Source organism: Haliotis rubra, unplaced genomic scaffold (genome assembly GCF_003918875.1).
Source record: "Haliotis rubra isolate DU_JTF1 unplaced genomic scaffold, ASM391887v1 Scf798, whole genome shotgun sequence".
Lineage (NCBI taxonomy): Eukaryota > Metazoa > Mollusca > Gastropoda > Lepetellida > Haliotidae > Haliotis > Haliotis rubra.
In genome coordinates, this window is record NW_025767521.1 from 388,240 (window position 1) to 406,112 (window position 17,873).

Sequence of the window (17,873 nt, forward strand, 5' to 3'; positions counted from 1 at the left end):
CAGGTAGATCACAGTAAGGGTAGAGTTAGATCACAGGATGCAGTCTTTCACTCACTATATCAATCACTTGATTGTCTGGTCCAGACTTGATTATGCAAGTTCTGAACTAGAATATAACCAGGGTTAGGGTTAGGTACACTGTCAGGTAGATCACAGCAAGGGTAGAGTTAGATCACAGGATGCAGTCTTTCACTCACTATATCAATCACTTGATTGTCTGGTCCAGACTTGATTATGCAAGTTCTGAACTAGAATATAACCAGGGTTAGGGTTAGGTACACTGTCAGGTAGATCACAGTAAGGGTAGAGTTAGATCACAGGATGCAGTCTTTCACTCACTATATCAATCACTTGATTGTCTGGTCCAGACTTGATTATGCAAGTTCTGAACTAGAATATAACCAGGGTTAGGGTTAGGTACACTGTCAGGCAGATCACAGTAAGGGTAGAGTTAGATCACAGGATGCAGTCTTTCACTCACTATATCAATCACTTGATTGTCTGGTCCAGACTTGATTATGCAAGTTCTGAACTAGAATATAACCAGGGTTAGGGTTAGGTACACTGTCAGGTAGATCACAGTAAGGGTAGAGTTAGATCACAGGATGCAGTCTTTCACTCACTATATCAATCACTTGATTGTCTGGTCCAGACTTGATTATGTAAGTTCTGAACTAGAATATAACCAGGGATAGGGTTAGGTACACTGTAAGGTACATCACAGCAAGGGAAGAGTTAGATCACAGGGTTCAGTCTTTCACTCACTATATCAATCACTTGATTGTCTGGTCGAGACTTGATTATGTAGGGGCGAAGGGGTAGCCTAGTGGTAAGAGCGTTCGCTTGTCACGCCGAAGACCCGGGTTCGACTCCCCACATGGGTACAATGCGTAAAGCCCATTTTTGGTGTCAACCATCGTGATGTTGCGGGAATATTGATAAAAGCGGCGTGAAACCAACTAACTCACTCACTCTCTCCATTAGTTGAGGCCCTCAGAGAATATTTAATGTCTTGACGAGACATACAACAGACACACATATACAACTAATAAGCCATTTATTAGCATATAAAAAGCAGGATGTCTACATTTTGTGTGATCCAATGGTATGCACGCTCGGAGGAGATCGGCATTTTACTCGGAGAGAAGGATTCCTGGGTCATAGGGAAGGCTCCGAATGTAATCAATCAGCATCCCTGAAATTCGAGCAAAGTGAGTTTTTAGTTATGTTACAAAATGTACATTTGCTTGCTGTCATTTCTGGTTTACGGACAAGGAACCAAAGCTATCCATACTTTCATAATTCCATGTTTTTCGTGTACTAAATATATGTTTTGTAAACGCCGTACATAACGCAATATTCGAGCTATGTGACGGCAGTCTGTAAAAGGTTGAACCAGAAGCTCCAGTGATTGACATCATGAGCATCGATCTACCCAGGAAGTCAGACTGCCCGATCCATTCAGTTGACTTTTACGTCAAGGTGCCTGCGAACGTCTGAACTTAGCTCCCTGAAGATAGGTAAACATCAAAAGCAGCCTATAGAACTGATCTTCAGTAACCAATCTTTATGATTTTGTTTAGAATTTTAAAAAATTATAACATTCATAGATGTGTATGGTTTTCGTAAACATTCCACCTTTCGAATCATTAAATTTACGTTTTGCTGCACATATTTACGAGTGTGAGTGAGTTCAATTTTACGCCGCACTCAGCAATATTCCAGCTGTATGGCGGCGGTCTGCAAATAATCGAGTCTGGACCGGACAATCCAGTGATCAACAGCATGAGCATCAGTCTGCTCAGTTGGGTTACGATGACATGTGTTAACCAAGTCAGCGAGCCTGACCTCCCGATCTTCTTACGACAAGCATGGGTTACTGAAGATTTATCTTTGAAGCTACTTATACATAATGCATGTAAAACTTATAAATATGACTATATTATTTGACCGAAGAACTTGAAGTTATCCGCATTCTGGTTGGTTGGTTGTATTTCCGTTCATAAGCTTCATCAACCGCCTCCGTGGTGTAGTAGTTAGAGCGTCCGCCCGGAGAGCGGAAGGTCGTGGGTTCGATACCCGACCGCGTCATACCAAAAGACGTTAAAATATGGTACTTGTTGGTCCCTACCTGGCGCTCGGCATTAATGGGTACAACAAGGACTCGTCGGCTCGGAGTCAGTATAATGTGTCTGAGTGGGGTATTCATGCTTCACTGCGGCATGGTATCTCAGTGGGCTAGCACTATAAAACCAACTTCAGTCTGGGCTAGTACAAGCAGCCGCACATACACATACACACGCATGCACGTCGTCATATGAGCGAAATATTCTCAAGCACGACGATAAACCCAATTTCACCTCACCTCACCTACCTCACCTCACCTCACCTAACCTTTTCTTGCACATCTTGCACTAAAGGAAAGACGCGAATGATGACGTATGCATACCTAACACGCCGATTTCACCAATTCGGTCATGAATTGCAACTTTGATTTGTCTTTCTGCGTTACGCTTTGTTACTATGTCGTATTAATGATCATGAATGACGGCCTGAGGGTGTGTGATTCGCGTGACTATGTGGATAGGTTTGATGCACGATCATCAAGGGCCGCCCCTATATAGAAGGAATAATGATGGGACTTGAGTTAAACACACACACACACATACACACAAAATACATATAAACGCACAAATGCACATATGCACGCACATACACGCAAAGTCAAACAAACACACACAAATACAAATATATTTGCACCGACAAACACGCACTCAAACAGTAAAGAAAACAGAACAAACAAACGAGCACGCTACACACACAGTGCAAAGGACAAAAAAACTATAACAAATATACAGATTCTGAACACTATGGCCTCTTAAATCATCACGCCATATAGCTGGAAGCCATGAATATATTGACGCGTCTCTCCGAATGACTTTATCATGACTGCAAGTTGAACATCTGATTAATGGCGGCGTCATCTCTTACAGCAGACACAAACAGACAAACATACACTGATCGAAATAAACCACAGACATGACTTGACCTTGTCATTCTCGTGATTGATAATGGAGAACATTTCTGGAAGACACTGCTTAGGGTAACACGCCTTGGTTGTGTCTTTTTATACAGTTATTGATTGCTTAAAAGGACTGATCGATCACAGATATTTGGAATATGTGTGGAGGTTACGTAGTCAGATTGACGCACAAATCTAGAGTAACTTTAACGATGTAATCATGTATTGTGACTGAAGAACTCGTAACTCAACGCTCCTCTCAGTTTCAAGCCTATTGAAACACCGATACCTGGTTCCTCAAAGATATTCCTGCTTTAATATAGAACTCTTGTACTCATAATAATAATAACAAAATACGATACAAAATTTGCATAGCGCCCTATATGATTTAAGAACTAAGACTCACTAAGGCGCTTTACAGAAAGAGTCACAAATGCTACTGAGCGTTTTCAGTTTTGTAATCTCACGTATTTTTGGGGATCTTTGGATACGGGTTTCTTCTTACTTTGTAGGTAGTTTCGCAATTACAAAAACATCATTTTCTATTGTTTCCATCTTCTTACCTTTGAAGATTTTCCTCAGATTTACTATCGCCACGAACGGCTAGTGTCGAATAACGCCGGGAACGGTTAGCGATTATGACGTCATCGCGTAATGACGTAATTACGCGATGACGGCATATATCAATCGAAAAATCAAACCTGCCATGGATTAGGAAACAGGCCATAGATTAGAGACCCGCCACAGCACTGAGTCCTACATATGTATCACTGGAAATATAAACACAGACTGAAACTCAGTTTCAAATCATGCGGGCGATTAAATAATGAAATCATGACCATGGGTTTTGATTGTTGCGCGAATGAAATTTTCAGTTGCAAGAACCAACTTTGACAGTTGGAGACAAAACGGTAAATTTGTACTTATTGGGGCTTTTTGGGACCCTAAAATGAGTTCGATACAACCGGAAATTCGACACATCTAGTTCGAGACATCAGTGTAAAAATATTGATAAATGTAAGGAAATTGGCAGAGACCGAGAAATGAGTTCGACACAACCGAGTTCCAGACATTGGGGTTGGATTTTGCTTTCTAAACTGAGGGGCAAAAAAGAAACGTCCCCAAAGTAAAATTGTAAAAACATTTCTTCTGTTTTCGTTATGACGGAAATTTATTTAGGAACACATCTCCCGAACGCATCCCCACGTCTCACAGAAAGGAAATCCACGTGGAGTTTTTTGTAAGCATGAAAATTGCTTTTATTCACGTTTTGCATGCTTCTGTGGAAACATACCCGTATGAAAGTACAGTATAAAAATTATGCTCGACTGTTCGAATTCATCACTTCAATACGTTGGACACAAAGAACATGCCTCGACTCATGGCAGAACAGAGAGAACGAGCTATTGGGATGTTGCAGCTGGATGCTTCTCACAGTCACGTTGCAAGAATCATGGGTTGCAGCAAGAAAACCATCACCAGACTGATGACACGCTTCAGAACAACAGGTCGGACTGCAGACAGGCCTAGGACAGGAGACCACCCGTAACCACCCCTCAGGAAGACCGCCATTTACGGGTGCTTCACTTGCGCAACAGATTCCTGACTGTGACGTCATCAGCAACAACCAGCCTTACCCATCCAGTCAGTAGAAGGACCATATCCAGACGACTCCGCCGATTCGGTATCAGAGCCTACAGACCATTCCGGGGCGTGACGTTAACGCGTGAACATCGACGTCGTCGATTGGCTTGGGCACGTAGAGTTCGGCAGTGGCAGCCGCGGAACTGGCGCCGGGTACTCTTCAGTGACGAGAGCCGCTTCCAGTTGAACAAAGCTGATGGTCGGGTACGAGTCTACAGACGTCGGAACGAACGCACAGCACGTTGTTGCGTTCAGGAAGTTGAGACGTTTGGCGGCGATAGTGTGATGGTGTGGGGGAAATTTGTGGCGAGAGGAAGACTGACTTGTTGGTGATAGAGGGAAACCTGAATGCCCGTCGATACATTGATGTTGTTTTACGACCTGTCGTGTTACCCTTCCTCCAGCAGAATCGAGGCGTGTTGTTTCAGCAGGATAACGCTACTCCCCACACTGCTGTTGTTATCCGGAACTTCCTGAACAACAACAACGTAAACGTCATTCCTTGGCCAGCAAGATCCCCGATTTATCACCTATTGAGCACCTATGGGATCATCTCGGCCGTCAGGTTAAGCAACGTCAACATCCCCACAGACAAGAAACGCTTTGGCTCAAGCTCTACGGGAAGAATGGCGTCGCATCCCACATCACGTGATCAGACGTCTTGTGCACTCTGCACGACGTCGTGTGGCAGCATGTATCGCTGCAAGAGGTGGACACACTCGCTACTGAGGAGTTGGACACTCAAAGACACTCTGTCAGTATTGATGTGCATGTGCTGTCATGATCGAAAACCGGACATTTGAACCTCCTGTGAAAAACGTCACAAAACTCTACTTACAGCAAATTGTTTCAATTGTTCTGTAATGACAGTCTGCATAATATGTTCAAAAATTATATCAAACATTTCAACATTGAATTGCACGTGTTTGTATCATTTTATGATACAAAAATGATCGGGGACGTTTCTTTTGCCCCTCGCTTTCTATGAGTGGCGTTTAGTCGTGGATTACGTGTTCTTTTAATCATTGGCTAAATTTGTCAAAAGGGTGTTGTAAATCCAGCTAGGGATCATGCAGGCAGCAAAAAGTACTGTAAGTCCCCATGGTCTCAAGTAAGTTGATATACCTTTGCTTGTTGGTTATCTATAGTCCGTTTTTAAATGTATTGCCTTTAATAGTAGCACACTTTTAGATTAACGTGGAAGTTTTACATTTATATCTGTGATATTCAAGTTGTTTATACTGTCGACGGACTTTCTAAATATCTATTTCTTTACTATCAATGTATAATATTGTTTTAGTCACGATATGGCTGAAATATTGCCAATGTGACTACAAATTCACTCCCTCACATTGTATGGCTGTATTGAGTGAGTGAGGTTAGTTTTACGCCGCTTCAGCAATATTGCAGCAATATCACGGCGGGGGACCCAAGAAATGGGCTTCACACATTGTGTCCACGTAGGGAATCGAACCCGGGTCTTCAGCGTGACGGGTGAACACTTTAACCACAAGGCTACCCCACCGCCCCTTATAGCTGTATTGGGTTGAATGGATTGAGCGCCTCTTATAGCTGTATTGGGTTGAATGGGTTGATATGGGGGATGCCAATCCTACCATTAAAGGACTTGCATGTGCATGTGCTGCAGCCGAATAGATCCTTCTCCGACCCGTAGGGACAATGTTGGTTACAATAGCGACGAGGACAGGTAAACGATGCTGCTGGATGAAGACGATACAAAAACATCAACGTTGCATATACTCTTCTGCTCAAAAGTATTTACCTCTCTTTCCGTGATTTAATTTTGCGTTATATATGTCTAGATCTGCAAAGATACCGCGGTGACTTTGCAACGTAGCTTCCAAAGTACCGCCTAAACGTTTGCATATTTGTGGTACGTTTGCAGAATTACCGCGAAGGTTTTGCAACAATTACCTCGGATTTTTGCATTTTGTAATGGTATAAAATACCGCAGTAAGTCTGAAAATGATTAGCGGTACTTTCACAGAACTACCTGTGATCAACATAAAAGCGACGGAAATTGGTCCCGAGGTAATTCGGCAACATTAATGCGGTAAGTTTTCGAAAACATCGCGGTAATTCTGCAAACGTGCCACAGAATGCTCAAGAAACAGAAAAGTACTCTTGTGAAGCTGTTCTGCATTAAAGAGGTAATTACATGTGAGCAGTAGTGTATTCGCTACTCCATGTCCCCTTGGAGCACACAGAGCTAAAAGGCCTGTACAGAAACGATTGAGACCAAGCACTTTGTTAAACATACAGAAACAGTGGTTGAATATCACCATGTAAGCCCACTTGATTAAAGCATTTCAGTTACAAAGCAATTTATGGCCATTCTGTTGGTGCTGTACAATTTCACATTACAGCGTTAAATCATAATTTCTAACACAAACCTGGTATCGTCTCTATTTGATAGTGATTCATTTATGATGAATTTGCGTAATATTTAATGCTAATATTTAAATATTTGTACAATAGCAAAGATTTTTCAGCAAATTTTTCAACATCATGTCCGCTTTCGGAACACCGTGGATTGGTAAAGAAGTGTCAATAGGTTAATTCTTTAGGTTTATTTTGATCAGAATGGCACAAGTTTTAGGACAAAAACATGGCATACAATTGCAAAGCGCACGATTTGCAGACGGATTTTACTTACCCAAAGTACCTCTGACGTCCGGAACCTTTTAACAATGCTATTACTATGAGTCAACATTTCATGACTTATCGACTTTACTTTACTGGGGCTAATATCCACTGGAATACAGAAGATATTCACAAACTAAATAGAAAAAGTATGCATTGATAATGTTTCGATTTCACACATGCATTTTAGTTATTACTGACAAGTCCGAAGAACCCATATGACATCACAGTGCAAAATTTGAAGTCATCCTATGTTCATAACTTCACAAACTGATTACATTGCGCTATTTTAACAACAGACTGCCTTCAGTAACGGTTGCTGTCGACCGTCAATACATTAGGTGTTTATTTTCTCTGTTAAAATGACAATGAGCAATTACAGAAAAACCTACTCAGAGTATATGTCATTCGTAAAAAAATGTTGTCCAGAGGCTCCGGATCAACCCCAATAATTCACTCGGAAAAGATCATCCTTAATTCTATTATTCTCTGCTTCTATTAAATGTACTCTTGGAAAGGAATAAGGGAGCACCTGGAAGTACAATTATTCCTTTATTCTTTTACATTTTTTTACCAACAATGCAATACAAAACTTGTGAAGAAACCTGGAAAAGAATAAAGGAACACTTGTATTTTCAGGTGTTCCCTTATTCGTTCCATGAGTACAGTGTCATTAATTTTCACTTCTCTGAAACCATCATTAAGTTAATTTACCTTGGCGCTGGCAGCTGCAAGCAGGGCATCCCTTTACATCTACGTCGTAACCCAGAGAACAGTACATCGTGCATAGCCTTCTACAAGGACCGTTGTAATCAACAACGCCGAATGGGCTTAGATGTCCATCGTAGGTATTTCCCTTGTAGCTGTCTGTTGGAACCATCTGTCCATACATGTTGTATCTGGTGCTGGCACGTCTTCCAGAGAGAACCCAATTGCTCAGTGGGTTTCCAGTTCCGTATGGGCTGTACCTCTGCTGTTTCACCTGATACTGACGAGCCAAGTCCATAACTGGATTCCAGTTCAGATGGTTATTTGGTCTGGAATTGTAGTTTAAATAGTATGGTTGATATCCCCCAATTCCTGGTTGCCATGGCGTCTCTGGTTTTTTCCACAATGGCCCTGATGGGGATTGGGGTGTTCTGGAGATTTGGTTGTGGGCTTGTACAAATTGTGTTTTGGTCTCTGGTGCATTGGTTATACCGTCATGTGAAGGCACAGGTTGCCGTGATGGTCTCCTTTCGTTGAAATGTGCCTCAGATCCCCCGCTTGTAGCGTATGTTTTATTTCCTTGAACAGAGGCTTCTCTCTGTTGCTGTTTCCACTTTGTGTCAGTTCTTGGCACCGGCTGACGGTGCGGCTTCTTGTCAGGGAAGGCATTAGATGCTGTGGGCTTGGGGATGCTGGCGTATGGCACAGGCTGTCTTGTTGGCTTTAGGTCTTTTGGAGGAAGTGTGATGACCGTAGGTTCATGGCTGGGTGAAACATGACTGGAACCAGTCTCAGCATGATAAACCGAATTGTAAGGGACTGGCTGCCTCGATGCCTTCCTTTCAGAATAATGGACTGCTTGACCATCGACTTGCAACACTGTAAACAGTTAAATAACATCTTGAATCGTCATACGGCCGAAGAAATTATTGCTGAACAGTTCATTCATTCATTCATTCATTCATTCATTCATTCATTCATTCATTCATTCATTCATTCATGCATTCATTCATTTACGGGAAACAGCAAGAATGACATTAAAACATTACATTGATGTGGGGAATGAAACCAGTGCGTGACGAATTTGTACGGTGGCCAAAGTGCTACTGAATGGCAGTTGTTTAATACCTCTCAATTTCTTCGAGACCAATATCTTCATAAATGCTTTCCAGCTGAATGAGGCCTCACAAATTGTTTACAGATCGCCACCATATATCTGGAATGTTGCTGGGTTGAACAACAAACCAAATCAAATCAAACCTCACAGATACAACGGGAATGAACTATTTTATGCCCTCCAAAAGACTGCTACTTGTTACTTATCATGTTTTGAGGCATGCACTCTGAGCAGCTCTTTCATAACTTTTTTTTCGTTTTTAATTTTGCAAATAGACGTGTGTAGCTGTTAACTTTTATGAAAAAAGTAGTTAAAATCTAGGGTATCTTTGAGATATTGAGGATTTATGTCGATAAAAGCAAACACTGATTTCTTCAGGACTGGATGTTCAAAAAAACTATCGGCAGGTTCCTGATATTAATCGATTATAAAATCACAAAGGTTCTGTCCATTTTGTAATACTGTAGAGAATGAATTACACTTCCTATTTCTTTGTCCTGCATATAATGATTTAAGGCAACTGTATTTTCCACAATGGTTACAATCAAATATTAATGCTACAAAACTGTAATCAATACTTTCATGTAAAGTATCCCTATTACAATATAAGGTAGCTCTATTTATTTATCACGTGCTTATATTGAGAAGAGATTCAGTGTAACGTGTGTGCCGCATGTTGTATATGTTGTACATATCATACATATTTATTTTGTATATGGACCTCTGGCCTTCATGCAATTAACTGATTGATTGATTGATATTCAAAAATTAACAAAGTTTACATAATTATAAAAATACAAGGGGTTTTATTTTGAGTGCTCGTTGTTCTCCAGTCTAGTTATAGTTTGGCGAACATAACATGTTTTTTCCACATGATAAAAATAGCTGAGAGGTGTAGTTTCTTTTTCTCCTCAATGTACAACAATTTTTGAAAACAACAACATGTTGATGTGTTTGTCAGACAAGAACTATGCGAAGGTTCGCTGTTACTTTTTCTCCTCTTCTATGTTCATCCATTATCGGTCTATTGTAAAGATTGACACAAAACATCAATTAACGTTTTCTTGTCGTTGCCTTCATCTATATCCACGCGGCGTATTTCTACGCCCTAGGAGTGATTCTATAATGGATGTTGCCATATAGCTCTGTAAAGCTGTCTATATCCGCAAACGATCAATCTCCCATGGTTTGATGTCCAATGGGCCAATAACGCCTCTGCAGTTCCGTGTCTGCCCGGAGTGCCAGAGGTCGGTAGTTCGATCCCCGTGGTCTGATGGATATCATGACACGCTATCCACATGCGCCTCTGTCATTGCTTAAATCTATTATGAAACTTAGGGATCATGACTGTTTTAGGGACATATTTTATACACTGTGTGCTCAATCTTCACTACAAAAAAAATATTCATATTCTCAATATTACACGGGTGTAGCATATCTCCTCCCTCCTGATCTATTATCAAGGTCAGTTGCTGCATCTCAAGGTCATTTACCAACAGATGAAGATGGTGCATTCCTCACGTTTACTATGAAATGTCGAGTGAGTAAGTGAGTGTGGTTTTATGCAGCTTTTTAGCACAATTCCAGCAATATCAGAAATGAGCCTCACAGATTGTACCTATATTGTGCCCTACGTTTTGGCCATAAACGTGTTGTCTTTTATAACACTATTTGTCAAATCTCTCGCTGAATGGCACGGCTTACCTTGAATCGCTTTTTTTCAAATATGAAAGAAAAAACCGTGATACTGACTGATCCATAATGATCGTTTTATGAACGTAGGCATACATCAAAGTCATATATATCGCTAAAGGGAGGTAACCCTCTCCCTCTAATATCCGTCGACAATTTACTGCCACTGGTGACGATAGGTAATCTGTCTGCACGTGAAGGAGCGACGGCTTAAGAGATTACGATGTCGCCGCATGTAGCAGCATTGATAAAATGTGTCTATCAACTAATTACAAGTAGAGTTCGTGCAGTTCGACATTACTTGTCATTATTGCAGTTGGCAGCATTCCGTCAAACTGCTGAAGCATGTGAGTGAGTGAGTGAATTTAGTTTCACGCCGTTCTCAGCAATATTCCAGCTATATGGCGGCGGTCTATAAATAATCGAGTCTGGACTAAACAACCCAGTGATCAACAACATGAGCATCGATCTGTGCAAATGGGAACCGATGACATATGTCAACCAAGTCAGCGATCCCGTTAGTCGCCTCTTACGACAAGCATGTGTTGCTGAAGATCAATTCTAACCCGGACCTTCACAGGTAGCTGAAACATGTACTCAACACTGATTGACATTGAACAAGGGCTGGGACGGGTACGAGTAATTACACGTTGTCTGCATTGAAAACGTGGTTCATGCAGGAGATACGACGTTAGTGTCGGATATATACATATGGACAAAAGTATCGCAACAAATGTATCATAGTACCGGTATGTTACCACTAACGATAACAAAGACACGTATCCAGACTTAAGTTTAACCTACTGTCTGGATAAATAGAACATCAAAGAATAATGAATTGGCAAATCGAAATCCAAAAAGAACGGAAATCTGTAATTAATTCATATAAGCAATTGAAGTGCTGATAACTATGGTCGTATGACAATAACAAGTACGGTTTCAACTTTCTGGCACACACTCCTCACGAAATCACATAAGTGTCAATGAATGAGTGAGTTTAGTTTCACGTCGCACTCAGCAATATTCAAGTTATATGTCGGTGGTCTGAAAATAATCGAGTCTGAACCAGACAGTTCAGTGATCAACAGCATGAGCATCGATCTACGCAAGTGGGATACGATGACATGTGTCAACCAAGTCAGCGAGCCTGACCACCCGATCCCGTTAGTCGCATTTTACGACAAGCATGGGTTACTGGAGGCTCATTCTAACCCGGATCTTCACGGGTACACAAGTGTCAAACGCCGAGCACAATGACAATGTCTGTTTTAACCTATTCCAACTGCATTATCATCCGTGAACTCCTCGTCATGCTGTATCCGACGTTGAAGTTGACGTTGAGATATTGCGTTCCTTCCTGAATGGAAGCCTTGTCCCAATACATCAAGATTTTGTACTGGTGGATTTGTCCGGCGTATTCTGCGACCCATAATGTCAAATATGTCATGGAGATACGGGACTGAGGTAAAGTTGCAACCGCCTTTTGACGTCATGATGTTGCCAAGCATTGTCGTCCATGAAGACTTTGTGTTCAGAGGATGGCCATCGATTGTGGTAGTACAACTGGAATGTCTGGGATGACATATGCTGTATTTCTGCGAGGCCTTCAGTCATGACTGACTGACTGACTGAGTGTGGTTTTACACCGCTTTTAGCAATATTCCAGCGACATCACGGCGGGGGGAACACCAGAAATGGGCTTCACACATTGTGCCCATGTGGGGAATCGAACCCGGGCCTTCGGCGTGACGAGCCAACGCTTTAACCAATAGGCTACCCCGCCGCCCCTATCAACAACGAAATCAATTGAGTTGTCGTGATGAAACAACAGTTATAATGAGGAAGGTATGATACTGTATGGGTGACAACCTCTTTATTATACTATAATGCGACGTTTCGGTATAGACAGTTATACCCTTGTCAAGCAAGGAAAGCAGTTTTTCTAATGATGGATACACTTTTTGGACGTGATGCTCGCCTTTGATCTAAGATCACCGTGTGTTAAGCCCGAAGGGCAAACTAATCATGCAACAAATATGACTGACTGACTGAGTTTGGCTTTACGCCGCTTTTAGCAATATTCCAGCAACATCACGGCGGGGGGACACCAGAAATGGGTTTCACACATTGTACCCATGTGGGGATTCGAACCCGGGCCTTCGGCGTGACGAGCCAACGCTTTAACCACTAGGCTACCCCACCGCCCCACAACAAATATGACTATTACATGAATACAAAATGGTTTTACGAGTTTTCAAAATCACAGGTGTTAAGATACTTTTTCCATGTTTATATAATAGGGGAAAATACATTTCCACAACAATACATTTCCTGATTAGATTTTCTCCCCAAATATATTGCCAAGCATACAAAATTGTGTCACCTATATTCGTAATATCATTGTTTCAATATGCCTTCCGATAGTGAGAAATATAAATACGTATAAACATATCCACCAGTGTCTGCTTCTCATGGCATACAAGCAGGCGAATCTGAGTTGGTTACAATCTTCATATGCAATGCTAGTGAGTGAGTGAATGAGATTAGTTTTACGTCGCTTTTAGCAATATTCCAGCAATATCACGGCGGAGGACACCAGAAAGGGCTTCACACATTGTACCCATGTGGGGAATCGACGTGACGCGCGAACGATTAAACCACTGGGCTACCCCACCGCCCCCATGCAATGCTAAGTTCGTGTATATACAATACAAATTTGATATACAATGCTACCTTCTTGTTTATACACCTGGAATGATATATGATGTTATCTTCTTGTTTATGAACAACGGACTTGATATATACTCATGCCAATAATGGTTGTCACCCCCTTCAATATTTTTAATTGGAGAGAGGGTTTGGGGTGGGGGTGTGAGGCGTGTGGGGGTTGGGGTGGGAGAGGGTTGACAACCATTATTGGCATGAGTATATATAGTGTTTTGTAATGCGACCGTCTCATATATGCAATACAAACTTGATATATAATGCTACTTTGTGGTTGTGCACCAAGAACTATAATGCTAGCTTCTTGTTTATACACCATGACCGTGATATGCGAGTGAGTGAGTTTATTTTTACGCCTCACTCAGCAATAGTCCAGATATATGGCAGCAGTCTGTAAATAATCGAGTCTGGACCAGACAATCCAGTGATCAACAGCATGAGCATCGATCTACGCAATAGGGATACGATGACATGTGTCAACCAGGTCAGCGAGCCTGACCACACGATCCCGTTTGTGTTTGCATCATGAAAATGAGATATATTGATCAAATGTGGGACATCTTTATTGTATACGTTTACACTTTTTTTATCAAGTTATCATTTTCAGAAACACTCCAACATTCCCGCTTGACAACGGTACAAGAATCTGTATCGAAACGTCGCACTCACGAAATAACGAAGGTGTTATCCATAAAGATTGCTCTATATTGTACGTCTTAACTTCTAAAATGCCACTCAGAGATGCTAACCTTCCAACAGATGTGTTTGTTTGTTTGTTTGTTATTCAACGACGAATTCAGGAATATTCCAGTTACTAGTATATGGTGGCGGTTTTAACGGTTCTATCGCAGGAAATGCACACACAGTACGCAATATGGATGTAGTCTGCTTGTCATTTTCAGGCAGACAAGTCGGATTGCAATAATATATATTTTCTTATTTCTTATGTATTTTTAACTTTATTGATTTTTATATTTATGTTCACGTATTAAATTCTCTACGTCTTTAAATCTAATTACGCTGATATTTGTTCCGGTGATGCGAATGTTGAAATAATTGAAATTTCTTAATTGATTAAATAAATAAATGCTATTTTGCTTTGTATATACAGTACGAACTTTATATGTAATTCAGCCTACCAGGGCTGTGTATACACCACCACCGTCATTTATCTTACCTTCGTGTAAAATACTTTCATTTGACTGGTCAATGACGCTTTAACAAGTTTCCGTGGTACCCCTCCCTGGAGGGTGGCAACTAGAAAAAAAGTATTACCCGTTGCCACGGTAACCGTCAAACCCTCCGCCGATAAGCTGTTTCTCTAACAATCATATGACGTCATAATATGACGCATGCAGTACACGGAGTACGAAAACCGTTCGAGTAGCTGGTTTTGAGTTCACTATGTACACATTTATTTTATCGACTTTCACAGCTTTATTTAAACTATCTTATACATTGCATCATTTGCACACTTAAAAATAATTAGCGATTTTGTAGCAGTTTTAAGATTGTCAGGATATGTTTCACTGATTTTAAAAACCCAGTCGAGAGGCAGACGCCATTTTGTTTACATGTCATATAGTCAGTAGCGAGCTTCTTTGTTTACACATAATGCTACCTTGTTTACACATAACTCCATAAGCAAATGCTACCTTTATGTTTATACATGATCGATATGCGATGTAAATTATCCCTTTCTTGTTTACAGATCACGATCGTGATGAATAAGGACCACTTTGTGTTTATACACCACAAGTTTCACGCTAAATGGGTCTTTCCCATTTATGTATCACAAACTTGATGTTTAAAGGTACCTTCTTGCTTGCAAAGCACTAACTATCCATGTGATGCTACATTCTTGTTTATGCAATATTATCTTCATGTGTAATGCTGCCTTTGGGTTATCAGACCACGAACGGACCGCCTCCGTGATGTAGTGGTTAGAGCGTCCGCCCGGAGAGCGGAAGATCGCGGGTTCGATCCCCGACTGCGTCATACCAAAAGACGTTAAAATATGGTACTTGTTGGTCCCTACCTGGCGCTCGGCATTAATGGGTACAACAAGGACTGGTCGGCTCGGAGTCAGTATAATGTGTCTGAGTGGGGTATTCATGCTTCACTGCGGCATGGTATCACAGTGGGCTAGCACTATAAAACCAGCTTAAGTCTGGGCTAGTACAAGCAGCCGCACATACACATACACACGCATGCACGTCGTCATATGAGCGAAATATTCTCAAGCACGACGTTAAACCCAATTCCACCACCACCACCACCACCACCACGAACGTGTTGTAAAATACAATTTTGTTATTTATACAGCACAAACGGGATATATATAATACTACCGTTTGGATAATAGTCTTTGTGTGTGTTGTACAATGCTACCTTCTTGTTTACAAAACAGGACCTTTACACAGGAAGCTAACTTCTTAATTATACATCATTTACAAATAATGCTACTTTGTTGTGTCTATCAACCGGTGTTTACAAATAAACGTTTGCTCTTTAATGCATTCACCATAACTGAGATATATAATTTTGTTTTTATTCACCAAGAACTTGCTATATAATGCCCCGTTCTTGCGTATACACCCTGAACGTGATGTATAATGATAACTTCTTGTTTTTACACCACGAACTTCACAATCCTTTACTATTCAACCTTCTCAACTTACCATACAAAGAGTCAATATTTTCATTAGTCATGAACTTCACACATTTGAACCTGTTGGTGACTCGAACCACTAGACTAATCCAATCCCCCTATTTACATTTGTCTTCAAGCAAACTATCAAAATATTTACATTAAAACGTACTATTAAGATTAAGTACACATAGCAGGAAAGCTTAAATAAGGTTCTTACGTTCATGTGGCCAAAGGAATTTTGAATTTTTAAATTGTTTGGGACAATCAATATTGAATCAATATCTTCTCATGAAATTAAATATCCAAAGAGATATGTATGTATGTACATCGTGCTTCCATTGAAATATCTTACCTAGCATGATCCAAACAAGCGCAGCTATGAAGGCTAACGTATATCGTACATGGTTTAAACATATTTTTATTCCCAGAGAATCTGGTTAGGTAGAAAAAGCAAAACTTTATGTGCTTTGTATGTGTTTGAGAACCTTGAACTTCATTATTTGTGTACATATATTGGTCTAGAATAATTTTTCAAATCGTTTAGTCTTAAAAGTGTATTGATACAGGGACTCTGTTATGCTCTTATTGATTTTGTTGGTAGCTGGAGGTATTTCCTATAACGCAGTTTGGATGTTGTGGCCATTTACATATAAATAGGTATTGTTTCTAACAGCAGTGTATAACTTACATATAATAACGTGTATATCATACATCGATAGTTAAAGGTCCTGATGTTTGGGGTTTGTTTTTGTGTCACAATTATATATAGGAGAGAGATTAACGAAACTGAACAATTATTTTTCATACAAAACTACCTTGAACTGTGAATCGTATATCACAGATCAATGATATTAAAATAATCACAAGAGTTTTGTCAATTAGGTTGTTTTTCTCAAATTATGAATGTGCATGATACATTATACATTTTTCTAAAACAGCAACTGAAGATCAAAGCTAGCGTAATTATGAATAGCAAGTCGTACATCTCTGGCATTTGAATATCGTGGTGATTTTTGTCAGCCAGCTTTGTTGAGTTGTTTGGGGCCAAAGTCTTATCGGAAGAGGAATGCACATTATACGTTTTTCAAAACACTTACCGATGGCCCATGCAAATCCAATCAGCAGAGCGATCCTACAGGCAGCCATGGACGGTACATGAACGCCTGTATGGGCTTTACACAACTGCTAAAGATGGAATTCAACACTGATGTAAGTTGTTGAGTATGCCTGCAGGCATTGTCAATCAAAACAGGTGTAGTTGTCAGGTGTCCATTGTCAGTAATGTTTGGAATGAGACTGTTTTTGTGTGTTAGCGTCTTCCTGGACAACCGATGACACTCGCTAGTCTGATATATATAGTTAACGGGTTGTCATTACAAATCACGATACTTGCTCAGATTTGTTGTGACTAAGGACCGAGTACAAATGGTTGGACATTCGTTAAAGACGATGTACGAGTGTGTGTATCAGTCATAGAGAGCGACATCAATGGAACCAGCAACAGTGTAATTAGATCTTTTTGTTTAATCTAAAGTTATTTTGACAAAGCCAATAACTTTTAGTAAAATATCATTTATTTAATCAATTAAGAAATTTATATTATTTCAACATGCGCATCACCGGAACAAATATCAGCGTAGTAATATTTA

At 40.5% G+C, this 17,873-nt stretch overlaps 1 protein-coding gene across 1 annotated transcript; it reads right to left on the reverse strand.

Moving 5' to 3' along the window:
* Positions 1 to 1,040: 1,040 nt before the first annotated feature.
* Positions 1,041 to 17,392, reverse strand: LOC124261352. The gene is made up of 4 exons (XM_046695655.1): positions 17,322 to 17,392; positions 8,045 to 8,917; positions 7,344 to 7,368; positions 1,041 to 1,195 (listed from the first exon to the last, which is right to left on the reverse strand). The coding sequence occupies exons 1-4, from the start codon at positions 17,368 to 17,370 to the stop codon at positions 1,183 to 1,185; spliced, it is 960 nt and encodes a 319-aa protein (XP_046551611.1). The 5' UTR covers positions 17,371 to 17,392; the 3' UTR covers positions 1,041 to 1,182.
* Between the last annotated feature and the right edge of the window lie 481 nt (positions 17,393 to 17,873).